This window comes from Sceloporus occidentalis, unplaced genomic scaffold (assembly GCF_023333645.1).
Source record: "Sceloporus occidentalis isolate IW3139 unplaced genomic scaffold, rSceOcc1.0.p SCAF_5, whole genome shotgun sequence".
Lineage (NCBI taxonomy): Eukaryota > Metazoa > Chordata > Lepidosauria > Squamata > Phrynosomatidae > Sceloporus > Sceloporus occidentalis.
Window position 1 is genome coordinate 119,344,993 of NW_028316985.1, and position 24,095 is coordinate 119,369,087.

The 24,095-nt window shown below is 38.3% G+C and overlaps 1 protein-coding gene across 8 annotated transcripts in view; it reads left to right on the top strand.

The window, feature by feature from the left end:
• Window positions 1–22,823, top strand: part of LOC149312742 (exocyst complex component 1) — a 36,199-nt gene extending 13,376 nt beyond the window's left edge. For 3 of the 8 annotated variants that reach the window (XM_089525251.1, XM_089525253.1, XM_089525252.1), the window contains 15 exons: window positions 188–415; window positions 1,013–1,145; window positions 1,293–1,402; window positions 2,928–2,981; window positions 4,420–4,569; window positions 6,473–6,578; window positions 9,711–9,755; window positions 12,342–12,505; window positions 14,129–14,239; window positions 14,330–14,406; window positions 15,532–15,760; window positions 17,119–17,302; window positions 18,038–18,237; window positions 19,569–19,763; window positions 21,788–22,823. In XM_089525251.1, coding sequence (XP_089381377.1) covers window positions 188–415; window positions 1,013–1,145; window positions 1,293–1,402; window positions 2,928–2,981; window positions 4,420–4,569; window positions 6,473–6,578; window positions 9,711–9,755; window positions 12,342–12,505; window positions 14,129–14,239; window positions 14,330–14,406; window positions 15,532–15,760; window positions 17,119–17,302; window positions 18,038–18,237; window positions 19,569–19,763; window positions 21,788–21,940 — 2,139 coding nt within the window. In that variant the 3' untranslated portion in view covers window positions 21,941–22,823. The remainder of the gene's footprint in view (window positions 1–187; window positions 416–1,012; window positions 1,146–1,292; window positions 1,403–2,927; window positions 2,982–4,419; window positions 4,570–6,472; window positions 6,579–9,710; window positions 9,756–12,341; window positions 12,506–14,128; window positions 14,240–14,329; window positions 14,407–15,531; window positions 15,761–17,118; window positions 17,303–18,037; window positions 18,238–19,568; window positions 19,764–21,787) is intronic. The other 5 variants (XM_089525255.1, XM_089525257.1, XM_089525258.1 and 2 more) reach the window with 3 other exon arrangements.
• Window positions 22,824–24,095: the final 1,272 nt, after the last annotated feature.

Below are 24,095 nucleotides of genomic sequence, written 5' to 3' on the forward strand. Positions count from 1 at the left end.
TAATTCTTTAGAAAAATTGTTATTTTAAAAAAAATCTCTTAATCAACTGTTCCAAGGTTGTGCCCTACCTTATTGTGCAATTACTGCTGTTGAAACATTCATATTCCCTAAAGTATTGATTAAATGTTGGAGATGTGTAGTTTAGTTTGTGTCTGGCTATTGACTAATTGTATGGATTGCTTTGCAGGCAAATATCCAGTCCATCATGGCCTCTGAAAAACAGGTGAACATACTTATGCAGCTGCTTGATGAGGCGCTAAAGGAGGTGGACCAAATTGAACTGAAGCTGAGCAGTTATGAGGAAATGTTGCAGAGTGTAAAAGAACAAATGGACCAGATTTCTGAAAGCAACCATCTAATTCATCTCAGCAACACTAACAATCTGAAACTGCTGTCAGAAATAGAGTTCCTTGTTGTAAGCATGTGAAATATTTATGAAATCATTCCCTTAAATCTATAGTTTACATGCCAAAATTTTAGAATACATCTCAATAGATGATAAACACTCCCCTGCAATTATATAAAACATCATTAAAAAGTCAATAAAGTTGCCTCAAGTTGTATAGGCCAGGATATAGTGAACTTCTTTTGTTCATTATAGGTATGGGCATGTCCAGTTAGAGTTTTGATTTGTACCCTTTCCTTTAAGCAATATAAAGATGCTTAGCAGGAGTGCGTGCGTGCGTGCGTGTGTGTGTAAGAGAAAAATGCATACTGAAATTTAAGAACTGGAACTGAGTAACAGAGCAACAAAACAACAGTGTAGATGAGAATGGGTCCAAATTTATCAATATAGTTTAGAATAAAGCTTTTAGCTGCAAGTATTTAAGTCCTAGGAATGGGACTTCAGTCTTTCAGAATGAACAGGGAGAATCGGAAAGTAAGGAAACTTCCAAATTATGAAAAAAGAGTATACTGTCATCTGGCAGCCCAGGAGGACTGAATTGGGGCCCAGAAGGGCTGCATTCACCCTGAGGTTTCCCATCACTTGTGTCAATATTTGTTTTTGCAGAATCATATGGATTTGGCAAAGGGTCACATCAAAGCCCTCCAAGAAGGAGACCTTTCATCCTCGCGTGGCATTGAAGCCTGCACCAATGCAGCAGATGCTCTCTTACAATGTATGAATGTTGCTCTTCAGCCAGGTAAGTGTTTTCTTAAGTTCTTGTTAGATAATAATAATCTTATTGTCTTTTACTACTTTAAAAATTATGGCTCCTCCTAGTCCTAGTCCCTTTCCCTTTTCAAATATTCTTGTTGTAGCAGTAATCTCTCAATGTTTTGGATGACAGGGCATGAGATGCTTCATGCTGTCAGGCAACAGCAGCAGCGCTTTAGTGACCTACGTGAGCAGTTTGCACGGAGACTGGCCAGTCATCTCAACAATGTATTTGTTCAACAGGTATTTTTTCCTACTCTTTTTTTTTCAACTGCAAAGTATGCAGGCAATTGCTGAATTCAGTTTTCAGAGCTCCCCAAAAACTGGATTACATGCACATTTATGAGCTTGCAAATGAGCAAGCAAATGCAGAGTCCTCTGAAGATGACAGTCACAGATGCAGGTGAAACATCAGGAATAAATTCTTCCAGAACATGGCCACATAGCCCAAAAAACCCACAAAAAAACTATAGATGCATAGTTCCTTGCCCCCTCTTTCCCTAGGCAGACACCATGGGTTCTTCAAAACGCTACACAAAAAATTGAAGGAAACAATCGAATGAGGTAGGCTATACTGTTGATGGTGGGGAGAATGTGAAAATGACACAGAGTAGTTTCTATGAATAAAGCTTAGCTCATGAAGTATGTTCTTATCTGGTCTTCCAGGATTCATCCCCTGGCCCATGATTGTTCCCATTCAGCTGGGCACCATGCTGGGCACCTAACCCTAACCCTAACCCTAACCCTAACCATTGGGGGTGAGGGGAGGACTATAGAGCCTACCAAGGAGAGGAAAATGCAGGAAAGTCAGTCCAGTTGCATATGTTTAAATATAGATCCAACTTGAAATATTTTTGATGAGCTTTGCTTAAACTGTCTGACAGTTATGTTGTCTTGCTCAATGAATAAAACGTAGCCTAGAAATTGTTATGAAATCAGGCAGCTCCTGATCATACTTCTTATGTGAATGATTGATTCATTTGATGTATATCTTGATTTCCATTTGGAATTGAGATCCAAAGTGACAGTGAAATATGGATCTTACATCTTGCTGTTGGGGTTTCAGAGAGATCCAAGTGCCTGTGTAATAAAACTAGGGACTGGTAGAGACTGTTGGACAATTTTTAACCAGTCTAATCTAGGAAGTTGAGTCTTCTAGCCAGTATTGAAGAAAACTGAGTAGTCCTTATTCAAGTGGCTGTATAAGGCTTACACTGGATGTTATCTCTGTGGGGCTTGTGTACTGCAGTCCCAAAAAACCCTTCCTTGGATGTATGCTCAGTTTGAATGAAACAGATTTAGAACTGAGTGATTAAAAATACTTATTTAGATGTAATGTGAAGGCTGGGAGGTGTGTTCATACAGTACCAGCAACTCCCTCCAGCATTTGTCTCCTGTTCACAGGAGTGATGCAGTGATACCTATGGCATGGTGCCAGGCAAGTTAGCTGCATGCTGTGCTATGGTAATACCAGCCTCTCCTCCCCCCCCCCCCCCCCCCGGCCAGCATGCTTGCATTTTGATAGAACCTGTTTTTTGGCTTCAGTAATATTTTATTGTTCAGATTTAAGGAGATGGCAAACTTTTCTGGGGTGTCTGTGTGTATTCCTGTGACTAAGGAAATGAATATTTGTTCTGTGACCTCTTCCTTTGTTTTAAGCTCTATAAATAGCATGATCGTAATTCCATGTCTAGAGTGAGTTGTGTGGTCATCTCAACTCAACAGTTCTTTTTCCTTCTTCTCATTCCTGTATTTTATCTCCAAATAGTTTATAGAGCTGGAGAAGGGTCTCAGTAACAGGTCCTACTATCTTTCAGTTTCTGTGAGTACAGAATTTCAATCAAGCCACTTCAATTTTACTTGGCCTCCTAAAATCAGCTTGCTAAGCCTAACTTATTTTCTGGAGTGTTGCCTCTGCAAAATCAAAAGTGTAAGCTTAATGTCTTGAGGCAGCAGATCATTTCTGGCTGTTACCTCAGTTCCAAAGCTTCTTGTGTAAGTGATTGATATGCTTTTGTGAAAGATGCATACCTAAGGGAAGAAGACATTGAATCAGCATGGATAATGAGGAAAAAATGGGGTTTATAGTATGTTCATTGTGTATGAGTGGTAGGTGAATGCTATTTTAAAGTAGGTCATTTTCAATGGGATAATACACTAGTTCAAAAAATTAAATTGTAGCTAAACCAAATTTAATTTTTTCCATATAATATAAAACACATGGAGCCTGTGGCAAATGTTGTAGTGTGAAATGCACCTGTTTTAGGATGCCAGTCAGCAATGTCCTCTAACAGGAATGTTTCATTTAGTCCCATCTTCTCCCTTTTCCTCAAACAGTCTATAAATCTGTGCCCCTAAGCAGACTTAAATTTCATTGGGCCATTTTGGTTTTTCTACTCCCACTGTAGAATTTGTTCCTAAATACTTGTATTTCTTCAACCTTGGCATTTCCCCCAAGCCTACTGATAACCTCTTTCATGTGTAGATCTTGCTCCTTTGGCTACATAGAGAACCACACTCTAAGAAAGAGCTTACCATGAGTGTACAGGATACCTGATGGCTTTGATCTCTATGTGAATATTAGAGCTGATTGTATTTAACATCTGTATTCTGTTGTAAATTATGTCTGAAACAAATTGAGAGGTTGGCTGTCTTGGACATAAACAAAGCAACGTGTTTCCACAGGTAGTTGGATGAATGGGTGACAGAGCAGCTGAAATGTATGTGAATGATGTCTATTAACTGGCATTGTTTTGTATTTAACATCTTGTCTGGAGTTGCATTTTAACAAGTATACATCAAATGTACGTTGAAATCTTTTCCTCATTTGCCGTTTAAAATAAAGGGAATTTGGAAGATTTGGGTTGATCAAAAGTCCAGAGGCACCCTCCCAAACTCTTAGTTTTCATATTTCATCACATAGTGATGTGATCAACATGTCAAATTGGAATTCTCTTTGAACCTTTTCTCAAATGTAAAGTTAATCAGACCAATCTTGAAATTTCAGTCAGAAAAAGCAACTCCTGATGAGACAAATGCATTGTGATTGCAAGACATTATTTCTAACATCTAAATATTTGTTTCAAAATGTCTTTAGCTCATTATCTGCCTTTTAGAGTACAGAAAGGAGAAGCTGGAAAGGCATACTTAATAATTTGCAAAAAGTTATTTTCTCTAACAGTTTCTGAAAGTTTGCTGGTTTGCAATTTTACTGGAATATTCATTCAGACAACTTCCTTTTGCCACTTTCTTCTGCCAAGGGCCATGACCAAAGTTCCACTCTTGCTCAACATTCCATTGAGTTGACATTACCGAACCATCATCCCTTCCACAGGGACTTGCTCCGATATGCCAAACTTATGGAGTGGTTAAAGAACACGGATTATGGAAAATATGAAGGACTCACAAAGGTGAGTGGCTCAAAAAAAGGGTGGGGGAGGCTTAAAGTGAAATAGGACATGGAATGTGGTGCTTACTTGATAAAATTTTGTCTTCTGATGACTTAAAACAACAGTATGGGATTATTCATCTGAGTGTGGTCTACTGGTCTTGAACCTTGTCAAATGAGCATTCCCCTTGCCACCCCAACACTGTTCCCTCTTTGTTCTAAGTTTCTTCTGTTTGATTTCTCAAGGTCATGTTGAGGAAGGCATGCCCTATGTAGTCACTAGTGTTTCCTATCATATTCGGCATTCCATTTTCAGTTTCTGAAGTACTCATATGTAGAGATATGAAAATCTGTCACTCTCCTTTTTGTTGTGTTTCTCTGAATCTCACTGCCTCCTTGTCATTTCTTTTTGCACTCCTTTCTTTTTGCACAGACACTTTTCTTCCCCTGCATTCAAGCCTTGGAAGTGTATAGATTTTCAAAGCAAGATGTGCTTCATCCCATTAAAAAAAATTAAAATAGAGAAATGCTAACCAACAGATTTCTACCCCAGTTCACCTACAGTTGTTAGGTGCTGAAGCTAAGAATAAGATGTTTGGCTTATGTGTACACAAATCATATTGTTTATGTAGTATTTCTGTAACCCAGAAAATTTGATCCAAATAAAGTTAACAAAGTCAAGTAAAAGGGTGATTGTATCCACTGGGCACCCAGCTCTGTATGTTTTTTCACATTGAGGCAGTTTACCATTCCAAAAGCTTGGGCTTCCCAAACAAATGGAGAGCACCATTATAGTCACACTTAATAATAATAATAATAATAATAATAATAAATTTTATTTTTACCCCGCCTTTCCATAGTTATGATCAAGGCGGCTTACAAAATTTAAAACATTACAATACAAGATAAAAATTCAATATAAAAGTTAAAAGCATTACTACAAGGAACAGGAACAGGAAATCAATAAAATACACATGTGAAGGGCAAAGGGAAAGAGAGATTAATTTACAATGGTCCGGGGTCGAAAGGGAAAAAAATAAGGGGCAGGAAAATAAACAATTTAACTAAGGTGGGAAGGCCAACCGAAATAGATATGTTTTCAGATTTTTCTTGAAAATATCTAGTGAGGCGGCGGAGCGAAGCTCTACAGGGAGCTTGTTCCAAAGTGAAGGGGCAGCGATGGCAAAAGCCCTCTGTGAGGTCCGTGCAAAGTTTGACCTAGGGACCTCCAACAAATTTGTCCTGGATGTTCTGAGTGTGCGGGGCGGATTATATGGGGAGAGACGGTCCTCTAGGTACCCTGGGCCCAAGCCATTTAGGGCTTTATAGGTCAAAACCAACACCTTGTATTGAGCTCGGAAGCGAATAGGCAGCCAGTGAAGGTCTTTTAAAATAGGTGTTATATGGTCCGACCTGGAACTGCCAGCGACCAGTCTAGCTGCCATATTCTGCACCATTTGCAGCTTCCGGGTTTGGTACAAGGGTTGCCCATGTAGAGCGCATTGCAGAAATCAAATCGAGAGGTTACCAAAGCATGTACAACAGATTCAAGGTCCTTACGGTCCAGGTAGGGACGCAACTGTCGTATCAGCCGAAGCTTACTGTTCAATAAATATTGTTTGCATTTTTAAGTGTAATGATTTGCTGATTTAAGAATTAGGCTTTGAATATTAGTAGCTGTTGGCTAGCTTACACTTGTTTTTCTTTGAAAAGCAGTAAGGACCATTATATCCATGGCCCCCAACATGGTACGTCAAATAAGGTCCCCTCTTTTCTTATTTTGTCACTACCAGCTTAGTTTCCGGAGCAAAGAAGCATCTGTTGATTTGTCAGAACAACTCCAATATGCTTATAAATATGTCCTTTGTTTTCTCTTCTTGAAGAGACAACTATACCTATTATTCTGCATGTGTTTTTCCTTTAAGAACTATATGGATTACCTATCCCGATTATATGACAGGGAAATAAAGGATTTCTTTGAAGTTGCCAAGATTAAAATGACAGGCGCAACGAAGGAAGGAAAAAAGTTTGGTAAGTTTCTCACAAGAGTTTCATCTTTCAGTTTTATATCCCAAATGGAAGAAAGTGTCAGATTGGGATCAAAAGACTGCTGCTTTTACAAGTGACTTCAGTTATTGGAATGGTGTGAGCAAATATTTTAAGAAATTTTACTCATAGGTGGCCATGTTGATTGGGGATTCTGGCAACTGTAGTCCAAAACAAATGCTTCTAAATCCTGAATGGTGCCACCCAACTATCTATTTAGCTGTGCTTAGTGCTGCCTGACATTTTGAAGACACACTCCTGGAAATCTTCTGTGTGGTGACCCAGGGCCAGACTTCTTGGTGAAGTGTGGTACTTGTAATCACAAATGCAATTATTTGGAACTTATGATGGTTCTAAAAACATCATCTAAAAAGGAAGCATTGAACAATGCGACACAGGGCAAGTTACATTAAAATGGAATATACGTAGAGAGAAGTTACACAACAAGACTTATATTAGAGGTCAGAGTTCTTAGCTTGCCCTAGTTTGTTGCTTTTCATTCCTATTTTTTTTAACTGAGCATAGAATAGTCAAGAGAAACTTTGCTTTAACTAGCCTTGCCAAGTTTCTCTTGCCCTATTTTCTTCTCAATAACAGAAGTGGAAATTTATGTAATATACACCGAAACTTTGAAGTAGGATGGAACTTAACAGAGCAAGGAGCCTTCTTGCCATGCATCACTCAGGTCAAGAGCCTTTGGCCTTCTGGGGTAGTTTTACAGGAGCTGCATACCAATGGTGGCTAGGGAGCCCTGGTGACGCAGTGGTTAAAAGCCTGTACTGCAGCCACTCACTCAGAACCACAAGGTTGTGAGTTCAAGACCAGCAAAAGGGCTCAAGCTTGACTCAGGCTTGCATCCTTCTGAGGTCACTACAATGAGTACCCAGATTGTTGGGGGCAAATTAGCTTACAGTTGTAAACCGCTTAGACACTGCCTTAGGCCGTATGAAGCAGTATATGAGTATAAATGAAGCTTGTTTGTTTGTTTAGGGATAAAACTAGCAGTGAGTGGAGCAAGAGTCATCCCACATGTTCTCACTCATCCCACACATTCTCACTCATCCATACACATCTGCCTATTGAGTCACACTCCTTCCATCTGTATAGGCTTACAAACATCCACCTGCGCGCGCACACACGTATCCTCCATCCTTTATTGACACTCCATCCATAAAAGCAGGCACCATGTCCTATTTTCAAGCAGCAAAAAAAGAGCAAGTATGAAAATAGCAAAACATCTTCTCAGTTACAAGTGCACCTCCTCCCCAAACCACAATGCCATGCCACTACAGCAATCAACAAAGCAATGGCAAAATATTTTTAGATGCCAAGTTTCCTTAGACAAAATAAATAGAAAGGAAAATGGCAGAGAAGATGAAAGATAAGAAGGGAGGAGTTATATCTGTACCAGCTTCAAAAGGCCCCGAATGAGAACTGTTGGGCACCATGAGCTGTGGCAATAAAACAGGTCCCTGGTTATTTTCAAAGCAATCTCCCATTATACTAAATATGCTCAAGCAATTCAATCCTTTTCAGAGTGCCCGTTTACTCCCTTACTTCCAAGCAGTGCTGCACAGTCACATCTTACATTTTAACCAAGATAAACTCAGGATGCAATCTAGTGTACATTAATTTAGGAGCGAGACTCATGGAATAAAGAGCAATCTTCTTTTCTGCATAGGATTGCATAGCATGTCTATATTCTCTATAGACATTGTATATTAAATCATCTACATATATAACCTATCCTTCTATTGTTAGTGCAATATTGGAATCTTGTTCAATAATGGGTGAAATGTTCTGTGATTTTGTATGTTTTGTCTGACAGTTTGTCCCTTTTAACAGAGACTGAATTGTGCCAGATTTGTATTTGTGTAGAGATGTGCCCTAAACCTTTGGGCCTCCAAATGTTTTGGACTTAAACTTTTTGGAACCCTAGTCAGTATGGCCAATGAAGAAGATTTCTAAGAGCTGAAGTCTAAATTTTTTGAAGTGCAAAGATTAAAAAACAACAGCGCTCAAAAGAGAAAAATATATTGGTAGCTACTTGGAAGTTAAAGCAAAGAACAGTTTGCCTGCACAAATGCTGCCAGCCCCCCAGTGCCACCATGATGGAAGAGTAGGGATTAATTCTTTTAAAGTGTTTGTTGTTCTGTATACTTGAATTGGAATAAAAATATGTACACTTTTAACTGTATTTCAGGACTGGAGATATTTCTTGTAATTCTGTATACTATATGGAAATATATTTATGGCACTGAAACACATCTAAGTTCTCAGTAATGAGCTGAAACTCCAAGCTTGCCAGATTTATAGGAGATAGGCATTTAAATAAATGTTTACATTAAAAAGCAGGCCCTCCTACTGTGGCCCAACGAAGTGTTAAAACAGTCGCTTCATTTGGCACTTGGTCTTCACACTACAAAGGTGTTCAAGAAAATGGGTGTTTTACATCAAGAATGAGCAATATGTAGCCCTCCTGATGTTTTTGAACATCAGCTTTCATTAGCTTTCACTGTCAGCTATGCTGCCCAGGCATGATGAGAGTTGCACTCTTATCAACATCTGGAGGGCTACCCATTCCTCATCCATGTTGTATAAGAGTATAAGAAGACTGTGAAAATTCTGGCTATGAGCAGCCATTGTTAATAAAATGGTAATGAATCCAAAATCTGTCCCTGAATAACCTTGGGATAATAAAGGATCTTGGAGCACATTTCTGTAGTAAACATTCAGTCATCTCTTTGGGCAGCTAAGTACGTACCTTGAACAAGATCACTTCTGTGTCACATCTTGTGTTACATCTGGTGCACCTAGAAACACAGCTGGCATCACAGAGCCCTTCGTATAGTTAGAGCTCACTGTTGTTGGTTTGTTCTTCCTCATTTAAATAAAAATTAGAAAATCATTGGCAGCTTGTACATATTTTCTGTATAGGAAATATCCTAGACTGGTACCTCCCCAGCTGTGTGTTTGCAACTTGTAGTTACTTGCTTCTCATAGTTCTCTGCATGTTTCTTTCCAGCTAGTGCTTAACTTGCATCTCGTGCATGGTTTGTGCAAAATGCATTTTTAACTTGTCTTTGTCTTTGATGCTTGCAACTTAATCCATCCCAGCTACACTACCACGAAAAGAAAGTGCTGTCAAACAGGAAACAGAGAGTGAGTATGACTAGCGCTTTAAAGTGGTTATTGCCAATGCATTCGTGTCTTCATGAAAAGTACTTGTCATGGCAAAACCTGTTAACTCCATAATTGTTGGATGTAGTGTATTTGCAAAAAATTGTGTCTGCTACAGGAAAGCTACATTTTTATCTAGGAGGTTAGCAAAATATAATAGTTGAGTCCTGCAGGAGATATCCAGTGGGATCTTGAACTATATGCCAAATTCAACAGAATTGTGTTTTTAAACATAGGCTATGTGTACGCAGGATATTTTTAGAGGCAAGCTTTTTACAGCTTAAATTTCTAAAGGTCACACTAAACTGTGATTTAATCCATGCAGATTCTCTGCTGTGCAGCACCACAGCAAAGAGTTATCACAAATCCATTATGGAGACTGCAAAAAAGGAAACTGAAGGAATCTTACTGGTGTGGGATTCTTCCATACCACACAATCCTTGCTATTGTAGAAGTGCCTTTGTAGTCTAAGTGTTCCACCCCTAGTTATAATTTTCTACTTTAGGCAGGAATGAGAAACCTATTGGAGGGGCTTAATCTGGTTCTCCTGGAGTGTCAGACTGCCCTTTTAAAGTTTCCTAGATCCCCAAATCCCCTTACCCATGATGCCATGTTTGGTGGCTTCCTACATTTTGTAAAGTTCTTTCCTCCATTCTGAAAGACTGAATGTCACACCTGTGACTTAATTTCTAGCAGTAAGAGCCTTAAGCTAAAATATGATGGTATCTTGGGGTCCTGGCTTTTGGCCCTACCCATGAGTGGAATACTACTCCCAAGAGTTTTTGTGAGGTTGAATTTGGCCCTTGGGTTGAAACTGGTTCTCCACCCTTACCCCTAGGGCCTTTCTTAACTTAAATTCAGACTGCATAGCCATTTATACCCAGTGGTTTTCTAATAATTGCCAAAAGTTTCCACTGCAGTAGCCTAACCTATTTCAAAAATATAGTCCTCCAATAATCTGAAATGCTGAGTGTACTTTCATCGCAGAGTAAAAGAACTGTTTCAAACAGTTTGAATTGAGGTGGCCAGTTTCCACAGTCCTGGGATTCGTGGCATGATGGCTACTTAAATAGAACCCATGACACCACCATCTGCATGGGTGTTAAATCACCTGTAACCTCCATCATACATTGTTCGTGCATAGAACATTATCATGCTGCTGCTTGGTTGCAGAATTGTGGCAACACTGTGTGGCTGGAGGCTACAGTGACTTCACGAAGCTGTTGTAGATTACCGTAAGTATTTAAGATGCTATTATGCTGCAGGTGGCTGCTTGGACCAGTTTATATATTTTCATTAACTTGAATTCAACCATTCTGTAGCACAAACAAAAAGCATTTCTGATCACATAAAGATCCATTTTTGATTCCCACCTCCTGCATTAAACACTGGCCAGGCTCATAGGTAGTGCTAAAACATAGCTTAGCTTTCAAGGTTGACCCTTGTGTTTGTACAATCTACCAGTGTGGCTACAAGGAGGAGTTGGGAAACATTCACTTCCATTTTAGTTTTACTGCTACTTGCTCTGCTGTGTGAACCCAGCCAAGCTGTAGATCATATAAGATATGGTTAACTAAGCCAAGCTAAATTTAAAGCAGTTTGTAAACTTGGATTGTTACATTTAACAGTATTTAAGATTAATCCTAGTTTAGAGATTGGATAACAAATTTAGCTCTGATTAATATAAATGGAGCCCCACCGGAGGAATGAGAGGGAGCATTAGAATCTAAGCCATGCGTAGGTTTAGTCTCACAAAGCTAAGCTATGATTTAGTTTTCATCCATACACAACTACAAAGTGTCAGTGAATTCCCTACCCCACAGTGGTGGCATATATGTGTGTGGATACAAATTCAAGAGCTAAAACACACAACAGGGGGTTAGAAAGTCCCATCTTTTGCTTTTAAATTATCACAGAAAAATATAAAACTTGCCATAGTAAAGCAATACAGTTGCATAGCATGTATGTTTTTTTCCATTTCTTTGTAACTGAACTGAAGGGTTCATGAATATATAATTACTGTACATAGTCAGAGATGGACTTCCCAAAATCTTTTGTAGTAAATAAGATCTCCTTGACAAATTGTCTGTTAAGGGTAGTTTGCAACTGTCATGCTACTACTGAAAGAGGTCTTAAGAACATGGGGAGGGGGCTTTCCTTATCTTTCTAGCAGGTGTGTGGTACTATTTTCTTTTGAAGGAAATAGTAATTCCATGCTTTTTGTTCTGCTTTGCTTCTAGAAGATGCCCCTTAATGAAATGCCTTTCTGTCTTCCCGTTATCTGTACTCTTTTCTGGAATGTTATTGGCCCTACACTAGTTCTTGTATTTGCTGATCCCAAGTGTCTGTCATTAAGTGTTGTTTCTGAACAGTTTCTTCCATGTGGTTTCACCTAAGTGAAAAAATGTGTGAGTGCAAAGTCATTCTGCCTATTATGTAGGTAAAGTACTGACGGTCGGTAGACAGAGGGGCAGAAAAGCTCTTTAATGTACAATACTTACTGTATTGCAGAGTGCTATGTTGTTCGTGTAGTATGGCTTCTTTACCCAGTTTTAATTATTATCATAGGCCTTCATGGAAGCTCTGGGAAACTGACAGGTTCAACTTCCAGCTTAAACAAGCTCACAGTTCAGAGTTCAGGAAATCGCAGGTCTCAGTCATCTTCTTTGCTGGATATGGGGAACATGTCTGCATCAGACCTTGATGTGGCTGATAGAACTAAGTTTGATAAGGTAAGATGGGCATGTGCTGCATGCCATAATTTCAGAAGCAAAATAGAAAGATAACTTTCACAAGTGTCATGGTGTCCATCTCTTTTGTTTTATATGTAACATGGGAGATCCTCTGCTGGTTTTTCTCCTTCCCACAACAAAAAGATAGTATTTGAAATTCCAAGTCACTTGGAAGAAGCATAGACAGCACACACACACACTCTTATTGCTATTGCTTCTTCCAGAAACCAGGACAGTGCAAGTGGGAGGTACTTTTATTTTTATTGATTTATTTCATTTCTTTTCATTTTTATGCCTCATTTCTCCCAGAAAGGGACCCAAGGTGGCTCACAAACACTTTAAAAACTTCACAACAAAAATTTAAAACAATTAAAATAATCCAGTTAAAACAGTATAAAATTAACATGAAACATGCACAATACAATTCAAAATACATACAAAAATATACTTCAGTGTGAATGTACAACTACTACCTTTGCAGCACGAGAAAGAAATATTGTACATTACATTGGAGAGGTACTGGTTTTATTGAGAAGAAAAATGGCTTTTGTATCCAGTGTATCAGATACAGCTTGCAGGCATTCAGTATTGCAGTTATGGATTCACAACCTAGAGTTCAAAATCCATAACTGCTCTGTATTCAGTAAGAGTACATAGTCTTACTGTAAAGCTGTGTAAATGCCCACCCCAAATCTGCCTTAACAGCCAGCAACCAGACTGAAGAAAGGATTCAGTCACTGATTAGGGAGCAAGGAGGATGACATTTCCACTCCCTTCCACTAGGAAGCAAAGCTGCGACAGTCAGAAGCACCTTTTTGCATCCTTGCCCACTGGTGGGAGGAGGCTGGAAACATAATCCTCCTTGTGCTCCAATTGGCAGCTAAACAGATCTCCTTCAGCCAATCCAACTGCTGTCTGTTAAGTTATGGTGGGGTGAGGAGTTGGGCCAGCAGATATTCCTTATTTACACATACATAATTCAAAAGGCTATGTAGAATACTGTATTGTTAGTTATTTTGATTGAACATAATTAAGAATGTTGTTAAAGATATTGCCGCTTTTTATAGTTACGGATTTTTATAGTGTTCAGATAATATAGGACAAGAATGAGCTCATATGTCTCAAAAGAAAGGGTGGTGCAACCCCTTCTATATAGCTTCAGACATGTAGCTGTAACGATTTGTTACTGTAGAAGCAGATACAGTCCTGATTTTTACTAGTTTTAGAAACAAATTCACTGTGCTACACTACACGTAGCAGAAATTATATCTGGACTCTAGCCATTAGTATTGCTGTTAGTTGTATGAAATCTTTGTCCTTGGGTGACTGAACTACACTTTATCGAAACACTTCAGCTGAAGCTCTGCAGGAACCGTGTGAACTCCTTTGATGGGGTCAGAAATGCCGGTGGTTAAGCATAAGTTGTTCACTTTCTGTGTCAGTTCACCTTTCCAGGTGTTTGAGATATGTTGTTGAACGAACATCAAAGGAGATGCACATGCCTCTCTCCATTCCTCATTCCAGTATCATCTTTTTATCATGGTCAATAAATAGATAGCTGCTCAGTTGGATTTAATGACATTTGCAGTTCTCTGTGCTAAACATATATTTTGAACTTTGTAGATTTTTGAACAAGTCCTAAGTCAACTAGAGCCACTGTGTTTGGCAGAACAAGACTTCATAAGTAAATTCTTCAAACTTCAACAACACCTTAGCATTCTGGGAACACCAGTGGTATGTCTCTTAGTATCTAACATAGACTCAAAAATTGAATGTATGTAACTCTGGAGTGACTTCCATGTAAACCATCACTTTTTTTTCCAGAGTGATGCTGAGGAGATTGATGGAGGAACTTTATCGAGAGTGCACAGTGCCAGTGGCCCACAGTCAATATCTTCTGAGTATGTTTCTGTTGTTTAATGCTGTTAGCTTCTGATCATCCAAAACTGGATGTAGTTTGAATAAACTGACAACCTTAAAAGTGGATGCTGCTTCTCATAGGGGAAGAAGTATTTCCTGAAGCCAGAACAATAAACCTGTTCATTGTCTCTTTACCTATGAAATATTGCATATATATTATTCTACCCACATAAGAAGAAATGCAGAATTTTACATTAGAGGTTTTCTTAAACAAGACTTCTGAACAATACATACCAAATTTATTTGAGACCAAGGTATGGTAAAGTATGTGGTAAATTCTGCAAACTAGACAGCTGGGGTGGTTATGTCACTGGAATCAGTTTAAAATCCCTGATCAGAGTTGGCTAATTCATGTGATACTGAAGGAAAACTGGCCTTCTTCACAGTGGCATTCCAAGAATGGAACTGATAAAAACTGTTTTTCAATATGGGAATTAACTCAAATTATAAATAATTTGATATTTCTTTGAGGGGAGGCCCTGGAAAGAGAACCATGGGTGTGTCCACAAGTTCCCAGATTTAGTTCCTGATATTCATGGTTAAAAGTACTAGGTATTAAATTATGCAAAAGAATTTTGGATAAGATCCCAATGAGGCAGTGAGAAGACAGCGCTGGGATAGATCAACAATTAGTCTGACCTGGCACAAGTTGAGTATCCCTTATCCAGAAATCTGAAATACTCCAAAATCCAAACTTCTCCACATGGATTGCTGAGATAGTGACACCTTTGCTTGCTAATGGTTCAGTGTACACAAACTTTGTTTCATGCACAAAATTATTAAAAATATTGTGTTTAAAATTACCTTCAAGTTACATATATAAGGTGTATATGAACATAAATGAATTTTGTGTTTAAACTTGGGTCCCATCTCCATATCTTATTATGTATGTGCAGATATTCCAAAATCCAAAAAAATCCAAAACACTTCTGTTCTCAAGCATTTCAGATGAAGGATACTCATCCTGTGTAAGGCAGTTTCCTAAGTTGTAGAAATATAAGTTATACCGTTTTGAAATGTAACTGTAGACATCTAAAATAATGATGATTACACTACAGAACTGCTTCCGATTAACACTTAATGTATCTTCACTCCATATTTTACAGGAATCATATGATCCGACAGATGATGATAAAAATATTTCGGTGTGTTGAGCCAGAGCTAAATAACCTTATTGCTCTGGGAGACAAGATTGATAGCTTTAATTCCCTTTATATGCTAGTGAAAATGAGTCACCACGTGTGGACAGCACAAAATGTAGATCCAACATCCTTCCTCAGCACAACACTTGGAAATGTTTTGGTGACTGTCAAAAGGAACTTTGACAAGTGCATAGTAAGTTTTTAACAGCTTGAATAATTCATTTTTGTACATAATGGACAAACTGGATAAAACTTCTTATTTAAGGAGGCAGGAAGCCCAGTCCCACAAAGGAACAAAAGGCAGGCTTGCCTACATCCTCCCTGAGGCAGGTGTTGAAGCAAGGGAGGAACGAACACTCACAGGTCCCCCAAGCAGCCCAGTCCCACCAAGGAGGCAGGAAGAGCATGTCATCCAGTCCCCACCTTATCCTATGTGTTGTAGCATTTAAATCATGGTGGAGAGAATACAACATGCAGCTCACATGTAACCCCCAGGGCCTTTACATCTCCTTAACCCCCAACAATTATCCACTCCTGATAAATGATAGATTCCTACTTTGATATGCCTGACAACATTCGCCTGAATCCAATTAGTCCCAATCAACTGCAGGGAGCTCGAAAAGTGAATACATATGTAAGTTCCATTGAGTCACTAGATCTACTGTAGTTGGACTAGATTAAATTAAGACCATTGTATCCATGGTCCAAAATATGTTTATGTATGCAGTTTGAATATTCTAGCAGATAAATAAAGGCCCAAGGGCTAAAACAATACAATTCTTCAGGCCCACTAAGCTTCAGCCTTAAATCAGTTTTCTGTATTTGAGCATAGGGTCTCTGTGTTTTACAGTTAAACCTTCCATCTCTCTGCTAAACCATAGATCTGTTTATTTGGCAGTGAGGGAAAGTTGCTATTACCTCTTAGAACAAAAGCAGGGAATGTGTAGCTGTCCAGATAGTGTTGGACTGAAGCTCCCATGAGTTGTAACCAGGATAGTCAGTGGTAGATGATGACGAGAGCTGTAAATTAACAACATGCCAGCTTCTGATTGCAGTCAGTTTTCTTGTACTGAACATGCTTTGAGACAGAATTTCTCAGTACTGTAGAAAGGTAGCAAAAGAGACTACATTAAAAATATGTAGAGGTCAGTTCAAGAAGGACTGTATAACTTCCAGTGGGGATTAGAGAGCTATAGGTAAATAGTGCATATTATAATTAAAGTTCCCCAGCAGGAATGCCTATAGTACAGAATGCCTGACATTGTTATCATGAAAGACCAATTCAGAAGTGGTGCCTTTAGTTTGAAGACATTAACTTCTCACCTTCATTTCCAGCTTAACACTGCCTGATAATTCTTTCTTTGTTGTAAACATATCTTTAATTCCTTTGTATACAAAACTTACATGTTGCTTTCTAGTTGGTTTCCAATTTAATGCATCTGCCTGTTCCCTCTTTATGTTTTTTGGTCAGTTTAGAATAAGTATCTTTTCTACCCTGTTATAAATGTAAAACAAACGTGAAGATCTGTCTTCTTTGCTTTTTCATTTTAGAGCAACCAGATAAAACAGATGGAAGATGTAAAGATATCCAAGAAAAGCAAAGTTGGAATTCTTCCCTTTGTGGCTGAATTTGAAGAGTTTGCGGCACTAGCTGAATCTATTTTTAAAAATGCTGAACGCAGAGGAGATCTAGATAAAGCCTACTTGAAACTTATTAGAGGAGTCTTCACTAATGGTAAGAGCCATCTTATGATAAAGTCGGTGGTCACTTGTGTCAAATAAATCAATAACCTTATTTAAGGAATCCTATCTCCTTTTTTTCTGAGAGTAAGCCCCATTAATTGGTAGGAATTCTGAGTAGACATCTGTAAGATTACAGTATCGGTAACTCTTAAAGTAATTTTATTCTTGTATCTGCCAGCCGTGTATTTGTATTGTAGCATTATTAATAAATGAAGATACATCACATTGTCTCAGCTCAGCCCAGTGAGTGAGTAAATTATCTTTATTAATTTAACTGCTGACAACTACTCTCCCATGTAGATAAAGATTATTTCATTAAGACAGTTACTAAGGAAAAAACTTACAGTGGAGGTGAATTAGCTGAATAAAGCAATTTCAAATCTACAGCGCTATATAAATAAAACATAATAATAATAATAATAATAATAATAATAATAATAATAATAATAATAATAAATGTGCATTTAACCTCTGCATGAGACTCTATGGTACTTAATAAATAACTAAAAGGTTACATTCCTTTTTTGTACTTTTATCAATAGCCATCTAAAGATTTCTTTGTAGACTGAGTTATTTTATTTCATACTAAGATTGTAAAAATTACATGCTTATCACTGACTGACTTGAAAACTAAATACATGTTTTTAGGAACTGCTTATGTAAACACTGGTGTGTGTAGATTCCTAGTCTATAGCATGTGTTTGCTATGAATGTGTTTGTTTTGTAGTGGAGAAAGTAGCAAATGAAAGCCAAAAGACACCACGGGATGTGGTCATGATGGAGAATTTTCACCACATCTTTGCAACACTCTCTCGGTTGAAAATCTCATGTCTGGATGCTGAGAAAAAAGAAGCTAAACAGAAATACACAGATCATCTGCAGTCATATGTCATTTATTCCTTGGGACAGCCACTTGAAAAATTAAATGTAAGAGTTTCATTTATTTTTTTAATTCTAGGATGAAACAAATAATAGTTTTTATCTGGATTTTCCTCTTAAGGCAGAGGGATGGGCCATTCTTTTTTTTTTTTCTGTCCTTAAATATGGTAATTTAGAGCCTTGGCTGTATATATAGTTGGTGAGAAATTCTAATATGTATCAGAAATTTTGAAAACAGTATTGAGGTGGAGAATAGAGAAAGATTACTCCATGAATATGAATTGTTTTTCAAAGGGTTCTATCATATTCATGGTTGGGTGTTTACAACTCTGTGCTGAAAATAGGAAGTTTCACATATTATCAGATGGGCTTCTAGTTGTATTCTTACCCACAACACTGAGGAAATATCATCTCACTACTAGATATTTGTGTAAACATTTCATGTGTGGTTCCTGAGATGTTGTATTGCAATTCTTATTTCTTCTTAATGTTGTGTGAGCTGGGTAAAGCTGGTGGAAGCTACAGGTCAATAATATCTGGAGATTACCCCTCTTCTAGTTCTGTTTTGTAGTGAGATTATTGAGCCTTCCAAATAATGTTTATTATGATGTCATGTAAATTGATTTTCTCATGTCCATGGAAGTATATAATGACAAAATCATGCCACAGCAATGGAATTTAAGGGGTTTATAGAGGTCTACCCAGATGACATGATGGTTTTGTGCCAAAGTGTGACCTTTATTTTTTATTTTTACAATGCTTATACCTTTGTCTATTAAAACACACACACATTAATTAGTAGGGCAGACAATATTGATAAGAGTAAAATGCTACTCTACAAGTGATAAGACAATTAAATGAATAACAGACCTTCAAAAATAAGTGTCACACTGACCACTGCCACAAGAGGATTATCTGATGGCTTTTGTTGTACTGTTCTTCAATAGGGTCATAGTGAAATTCAGGGAAGAAAAAAAATCTGTTGTGGAAACAGAGGACTCAGAACAAGACATTCTAGGACATGGCTTGCTTCTTCAGCAGTTCATTGGGTTCAGGAACAGAAAACCTGTGGGTTGTTAAAGATCTTAAATTTAATTCAAATTTTAATTCTTAAATCATACAGTGGAGGTGTGGGGTTTATCTTTGGTGTACTGACAGAGAACGTATACTTTTGTGGCTATGTGTTTCTTATGATTTATTGTTCATGATCTAATTACAAGTAATATAACCTGATCAGTGTTACAGTGAAATATATATAAAAAGTTTTCTAACAGGTTTTAAGGTATAAACTAGGCTTGCTGCCAGATGTATATGGCTGATGAACATCCTCCTTTTTTCCCCTTGGATTTAAATAATAAACTATGGTTATCTCATTTCAGCATTTTTTTGAGGGTGTTGAAGCTCGTGTGGCACAAGGTGTGAGAGAAGAGGAAGTGAGCTACCAACTGGCCTTCAATAAGCAAGAGCTAAGAAAAGTTATAAAGGAATATCCTGGCAAGGAAGTGAAAAAGGGATTGGATAACCTTTACAAGAAGGTGGATAAACATCTCTGTGAAGAAGAAAACCTACTTCAGGTAATATAATAGATGCAGAGTGTGATTTCAAGGGTATTCATATATTTATTAACCTTGTTAATATAGCATACTTCTTTTTAAGCTATCCTTGGTCTCTCTCTTTAGAGTGTAATGCAGAGTTGGGGGGTGTCTGGCAGGAATAACATAGGCCCCATACAGACAGGCCAAAATAAAGCTGCTTCGGGTCACTTTGGAGGTAAGCTGTTTAAATGATGCATGCTTACTAAGAGTCCGGAAGCCACGCCAAACCCACAATCTAGTCTTAATGACTGGAGTGTGGCTTGGCGCGGCTTCCAGACTCTAAGTAAGCATGCATCGTTTAAACAGTTTCCCTCCAAAGTGACCCGAAGCAGCTTTATTTTGGCCTGTCTGTATGTGGCCATAGGTAGGAATAACTATGGAGACTAGGTCTCCACTTTTTAGAAAGTCCTGTTGTGGTTTTAGTCTATAAACATGCTGAGATAGCGTGTGTTTGGTTTTTTAGTAGTGGTGGTGATTAAATAGAGACTGTAGTGATGTTGGTAGTAGATTCAGAGCATATCTGATTAAGCGTGTGCTAGAATGTATTTGAAGGCCAAGTCTGTGGCATCAAACTCAGGGGATCTTGATTCCCCCCACCTTCACAGGCAGAGTTGTTATTTATTTATTTATTTATTTATTTATTTATTTATTGAAATCCCACCTTTCTCCCGATATAGGAGCTCAAAGCAACTAACAACAGATTTAAAACAATATGAAAGCATTAAGATGTAGAGACAAAGTTTAAAAAACAATTAAACAGTTTTAAAAAGTTAAACATTAAAAATTAGAGTATATTAAAAACTATACAAACCTTAAAATCTGATTTGTGTGTTTGTGTATTGTGTGCCTTCAAGTCATTTCCGACTTATGGCGACGCTAAGGCGAATCTATCATGGGGTTTTCTTGGCATGTTTCTTCAGAGGGGGTTTGCCACTGCCTTCCTTTGAGGCTAAGAGCATGTCACTTGCCCAAGGTCACCCAGTGAGTTTCATGGCTAAGCAGGAATCGAACCTTGGTCTCCAGAGTTGTAGTCCCAATACTCAAATCATTTTGCCACGCTGGCTCTTTCACAGCATTTAAAAGCTCAACCCTCATCAGTCTGAAAAGGTCTGATGGCACAAGAATGTTTTTGCCTGCTACAAAAAGAAGAACAGAGAAGCAGCAGAAGCATTAGATTGTACTGCAGCCATTCACACACAAACCACAAGGTTGTGAGTTCAATACCAGCCAGGGGCTCAGGGTCGACTCAGCCTGGCATCCTTCCGAGGTCACTAAAATTAGTACCAAGCTTTTGGGGGGCAATTAGCTTAGGCATTGTAAACCACTTAGGGAATGCTTAAGAGCAATGATAAATGGTATGGAAACTTGCTACTTGCTATTGCTATATGCTTGGTGCAGATTCCTGTGACTGATGGTTATAATCATAAAAAATATTATTTTCCTAGAAAACTAGCATATCAAGGAGAAATGTGGTAGATTATTGTCTCTGATGTTAGTGTTCTAAATGGAGAAGGGAACATGTGTGTAGACACATTTAGTTATGTACCTGGTCTTGGATGCATCTGCACTGCAGAAATAATGCGGTTTAATGCTACTTTAGCTGCCATGGTTCCATCCTGTGGAATCCTGGAATTTGCAGTTTGTTGTGGCACCAGAGTTCTCTGACAGAGAAGGTTACATATCTCACAAAACTACAATTCCCAGCACTCTGTATCATTGAACCATGGCAGTTAAAATGGTGTCAAGCTGCATTATTTCTGCAGTGCAGATTAGACTCTTCTGCTATTTGACATAAGGTAGTCTGAACAGATGTTTCCAAAGAACTAGGCGTGTATCTCAGGTAATGCCTGATGGAATTAAATGTTGGATAAAGTTCCACATGCATATTCTCTTGTATTGGTATTTGCAATACTGATGCCAATTAATAGACAGGATTGGAGATTTGGATTGGAACCGCTGGCGGTATTTCTATTATTAAAACTCTACTTCTTTCTGTTTGTTAGGTGGTGTGGCATTCTATGCAAGATGAGTTCATACGGCAATACAAGCACTTTGAAGGCTTAATAGCCCGTTGTTATCCTGAATCTGGAATTACTATGGAATTCACTATCCAAGACATTTTGGACTACTTCTCCAGTATTGCACAGTCTCACTAATAATCACCAAGCATAAGCTAGCAGGCGTACTGGGAAGAACGTTTGACACTGGATATATTGTCGTTTTGAGATTTCAAATGAGTAACTGTAACTGTAACTCATCCTCATCCTATCTATTTGCGACTTTCCTAAAATGCTATTAATTATCATTTTTTTAAAGTGTTAAACTGTACATTTTCACATGTAATTCAGTCTAGTTAGTTTTATTTTTCATGTTGATATTATTAGCTCTGTATATTTCTAGTACATCACATACTAAGTTCATATGCTTTCCTAATCAACTGTAGTTCCTAGAAGTTATGCAATTTTGAGGTTATTGTAAATAGGGGAAAAGTATTGTATCAAAGCATGTTAATATATTGATTGTTGCAAGATCCAAGCTTATGATCTTCAGAATCACCTTACATGACTGTTGTTGTAATTCTTTGGAACTGAAGTAAAACGATTTACAAAGGAGTTGCATACATATCCTATGGCAGCTTATTAGCTGTATCTGAGCATTACACCAAAGAAAGTTGCCAGCTGTTTCTTCAGCAAGGCATCCAGAGATTGTACTGCAATTTTGGGGTTCATACTTTTATTACTGAGAGAGAGAGGTGCTAGCTGAGATTTCCTTTGAAACACTGGAATAACTTTCATGTTCTTCAGTTTAGCATATTTATGACGAAAACTGTAAAACATTATCAATCACAGTTATAGAAAGATTGTTTGAATATATAGCTAGAATTTCTGGTCCTATGGTGTGCATGAGTTTTAGATCAAAGTGTTAAGAAGGTGGTTGGGTAAAGCAATAGCAAGAGACACCAGCAACATTTCTTCTTTCAGTTACTTCTAACACTTGGACTCAGGACGGCAAACAGAATAAATTGAAGCCAAGATCTAACATGGTACTTCAGTTGTCCAATACCGATGTATTCAGTCTCTTCGATGGCTCTAAAACCTGCTCCAGGCAAATTTCCTAGCCCCCCAAAGCAGGTTTATTGGGGGGGGGGTCTACAAGAGGAAACAGGGAATTGTTGATTCATGCACACTCAGTACATCATTGGATTGTGCTGTCAGATTTAACAGGAAATACTATGAAAGTAGACTAAAGGGTCTGCCTTTTACTTTTATTGAAGACAAGATCTGTGGTGGTGCTTTTTAAAAAGGCTCAGATTTCTCTGTCCATGATTCTAGATAGAACACAGTGAAGACAGTAAATGCTTGACCTTACTGCACTAAGAAAAAACAGGGCAATCAATATTACTGTTGCTCGCCAATGTATCAGGAACAAACAAGAAAGGGGACTGAGGGCCATAGCCTTGATTTCATTTTTGTTTCTATATTTTTCTGTATCAAACTGTGTAATGCAGCTCAGCCGTACTTACTAGTTCTTAACTTGAAGACACTCAAATGAGAGTGACGCTGCAGAGAAAACAGATGATTTTTATTCACATTTCTGTATATGAGAGTTGCCCTCCTGCTGTTGTTGGATTGCAATTCTCTTTAGCCCCAGTCAGTGGTGAGAAATATCTGAAGAGCTATATGATCCTGACTTCTGCGTGATTAGGACTGGGCAAGTGGCACTGTTTGTTCATTTGTTGCGCTGATGCCACATAGCAGAATTAACCCGGGGTTCCTACATTACTGTTCCTCCCTTTAGGCAGAATCAAAACATTTAATTAGATACAGTTGGTTTCCTCTACCCACACAGCCACCTTTCCAGAGCATTGCTGATGTCACTATATCAGAGCTGTTCTTGCATTTAAATTTCTTGTATGAAGGCAATATGATCAAACACATACAATTTAATAATCCCCAAATATTAGCACTTGTATCCTGGGAATAGGCAACGTGTGCCACATTAAATCAAATGAGTTTCCTACAGTGTGTGTGTGTTGTGTGCCTTCAAGTCATTTCCGACTTATGGCAACTCTAAAACGTATCACAGGGTTTTCATGGCAAGTTTCTTCAGAGGGGGTTTACCATTTTCTGAGGCTGAGAGAATGTGACCTGCCCAAGGTCTCCCAGTGGGTTTTCATGGCTGAGAGGGGCTTTGAACCCTAGTCCTAATACAGTGCTGTCTGTCTGTCTGTCTGTCTATCTGCATGTGCTACATTGGCTCTTTTAGTCTACTGTTTTACTGTCTGCTGAAAGATGCAGGTCTTTCAGTCTT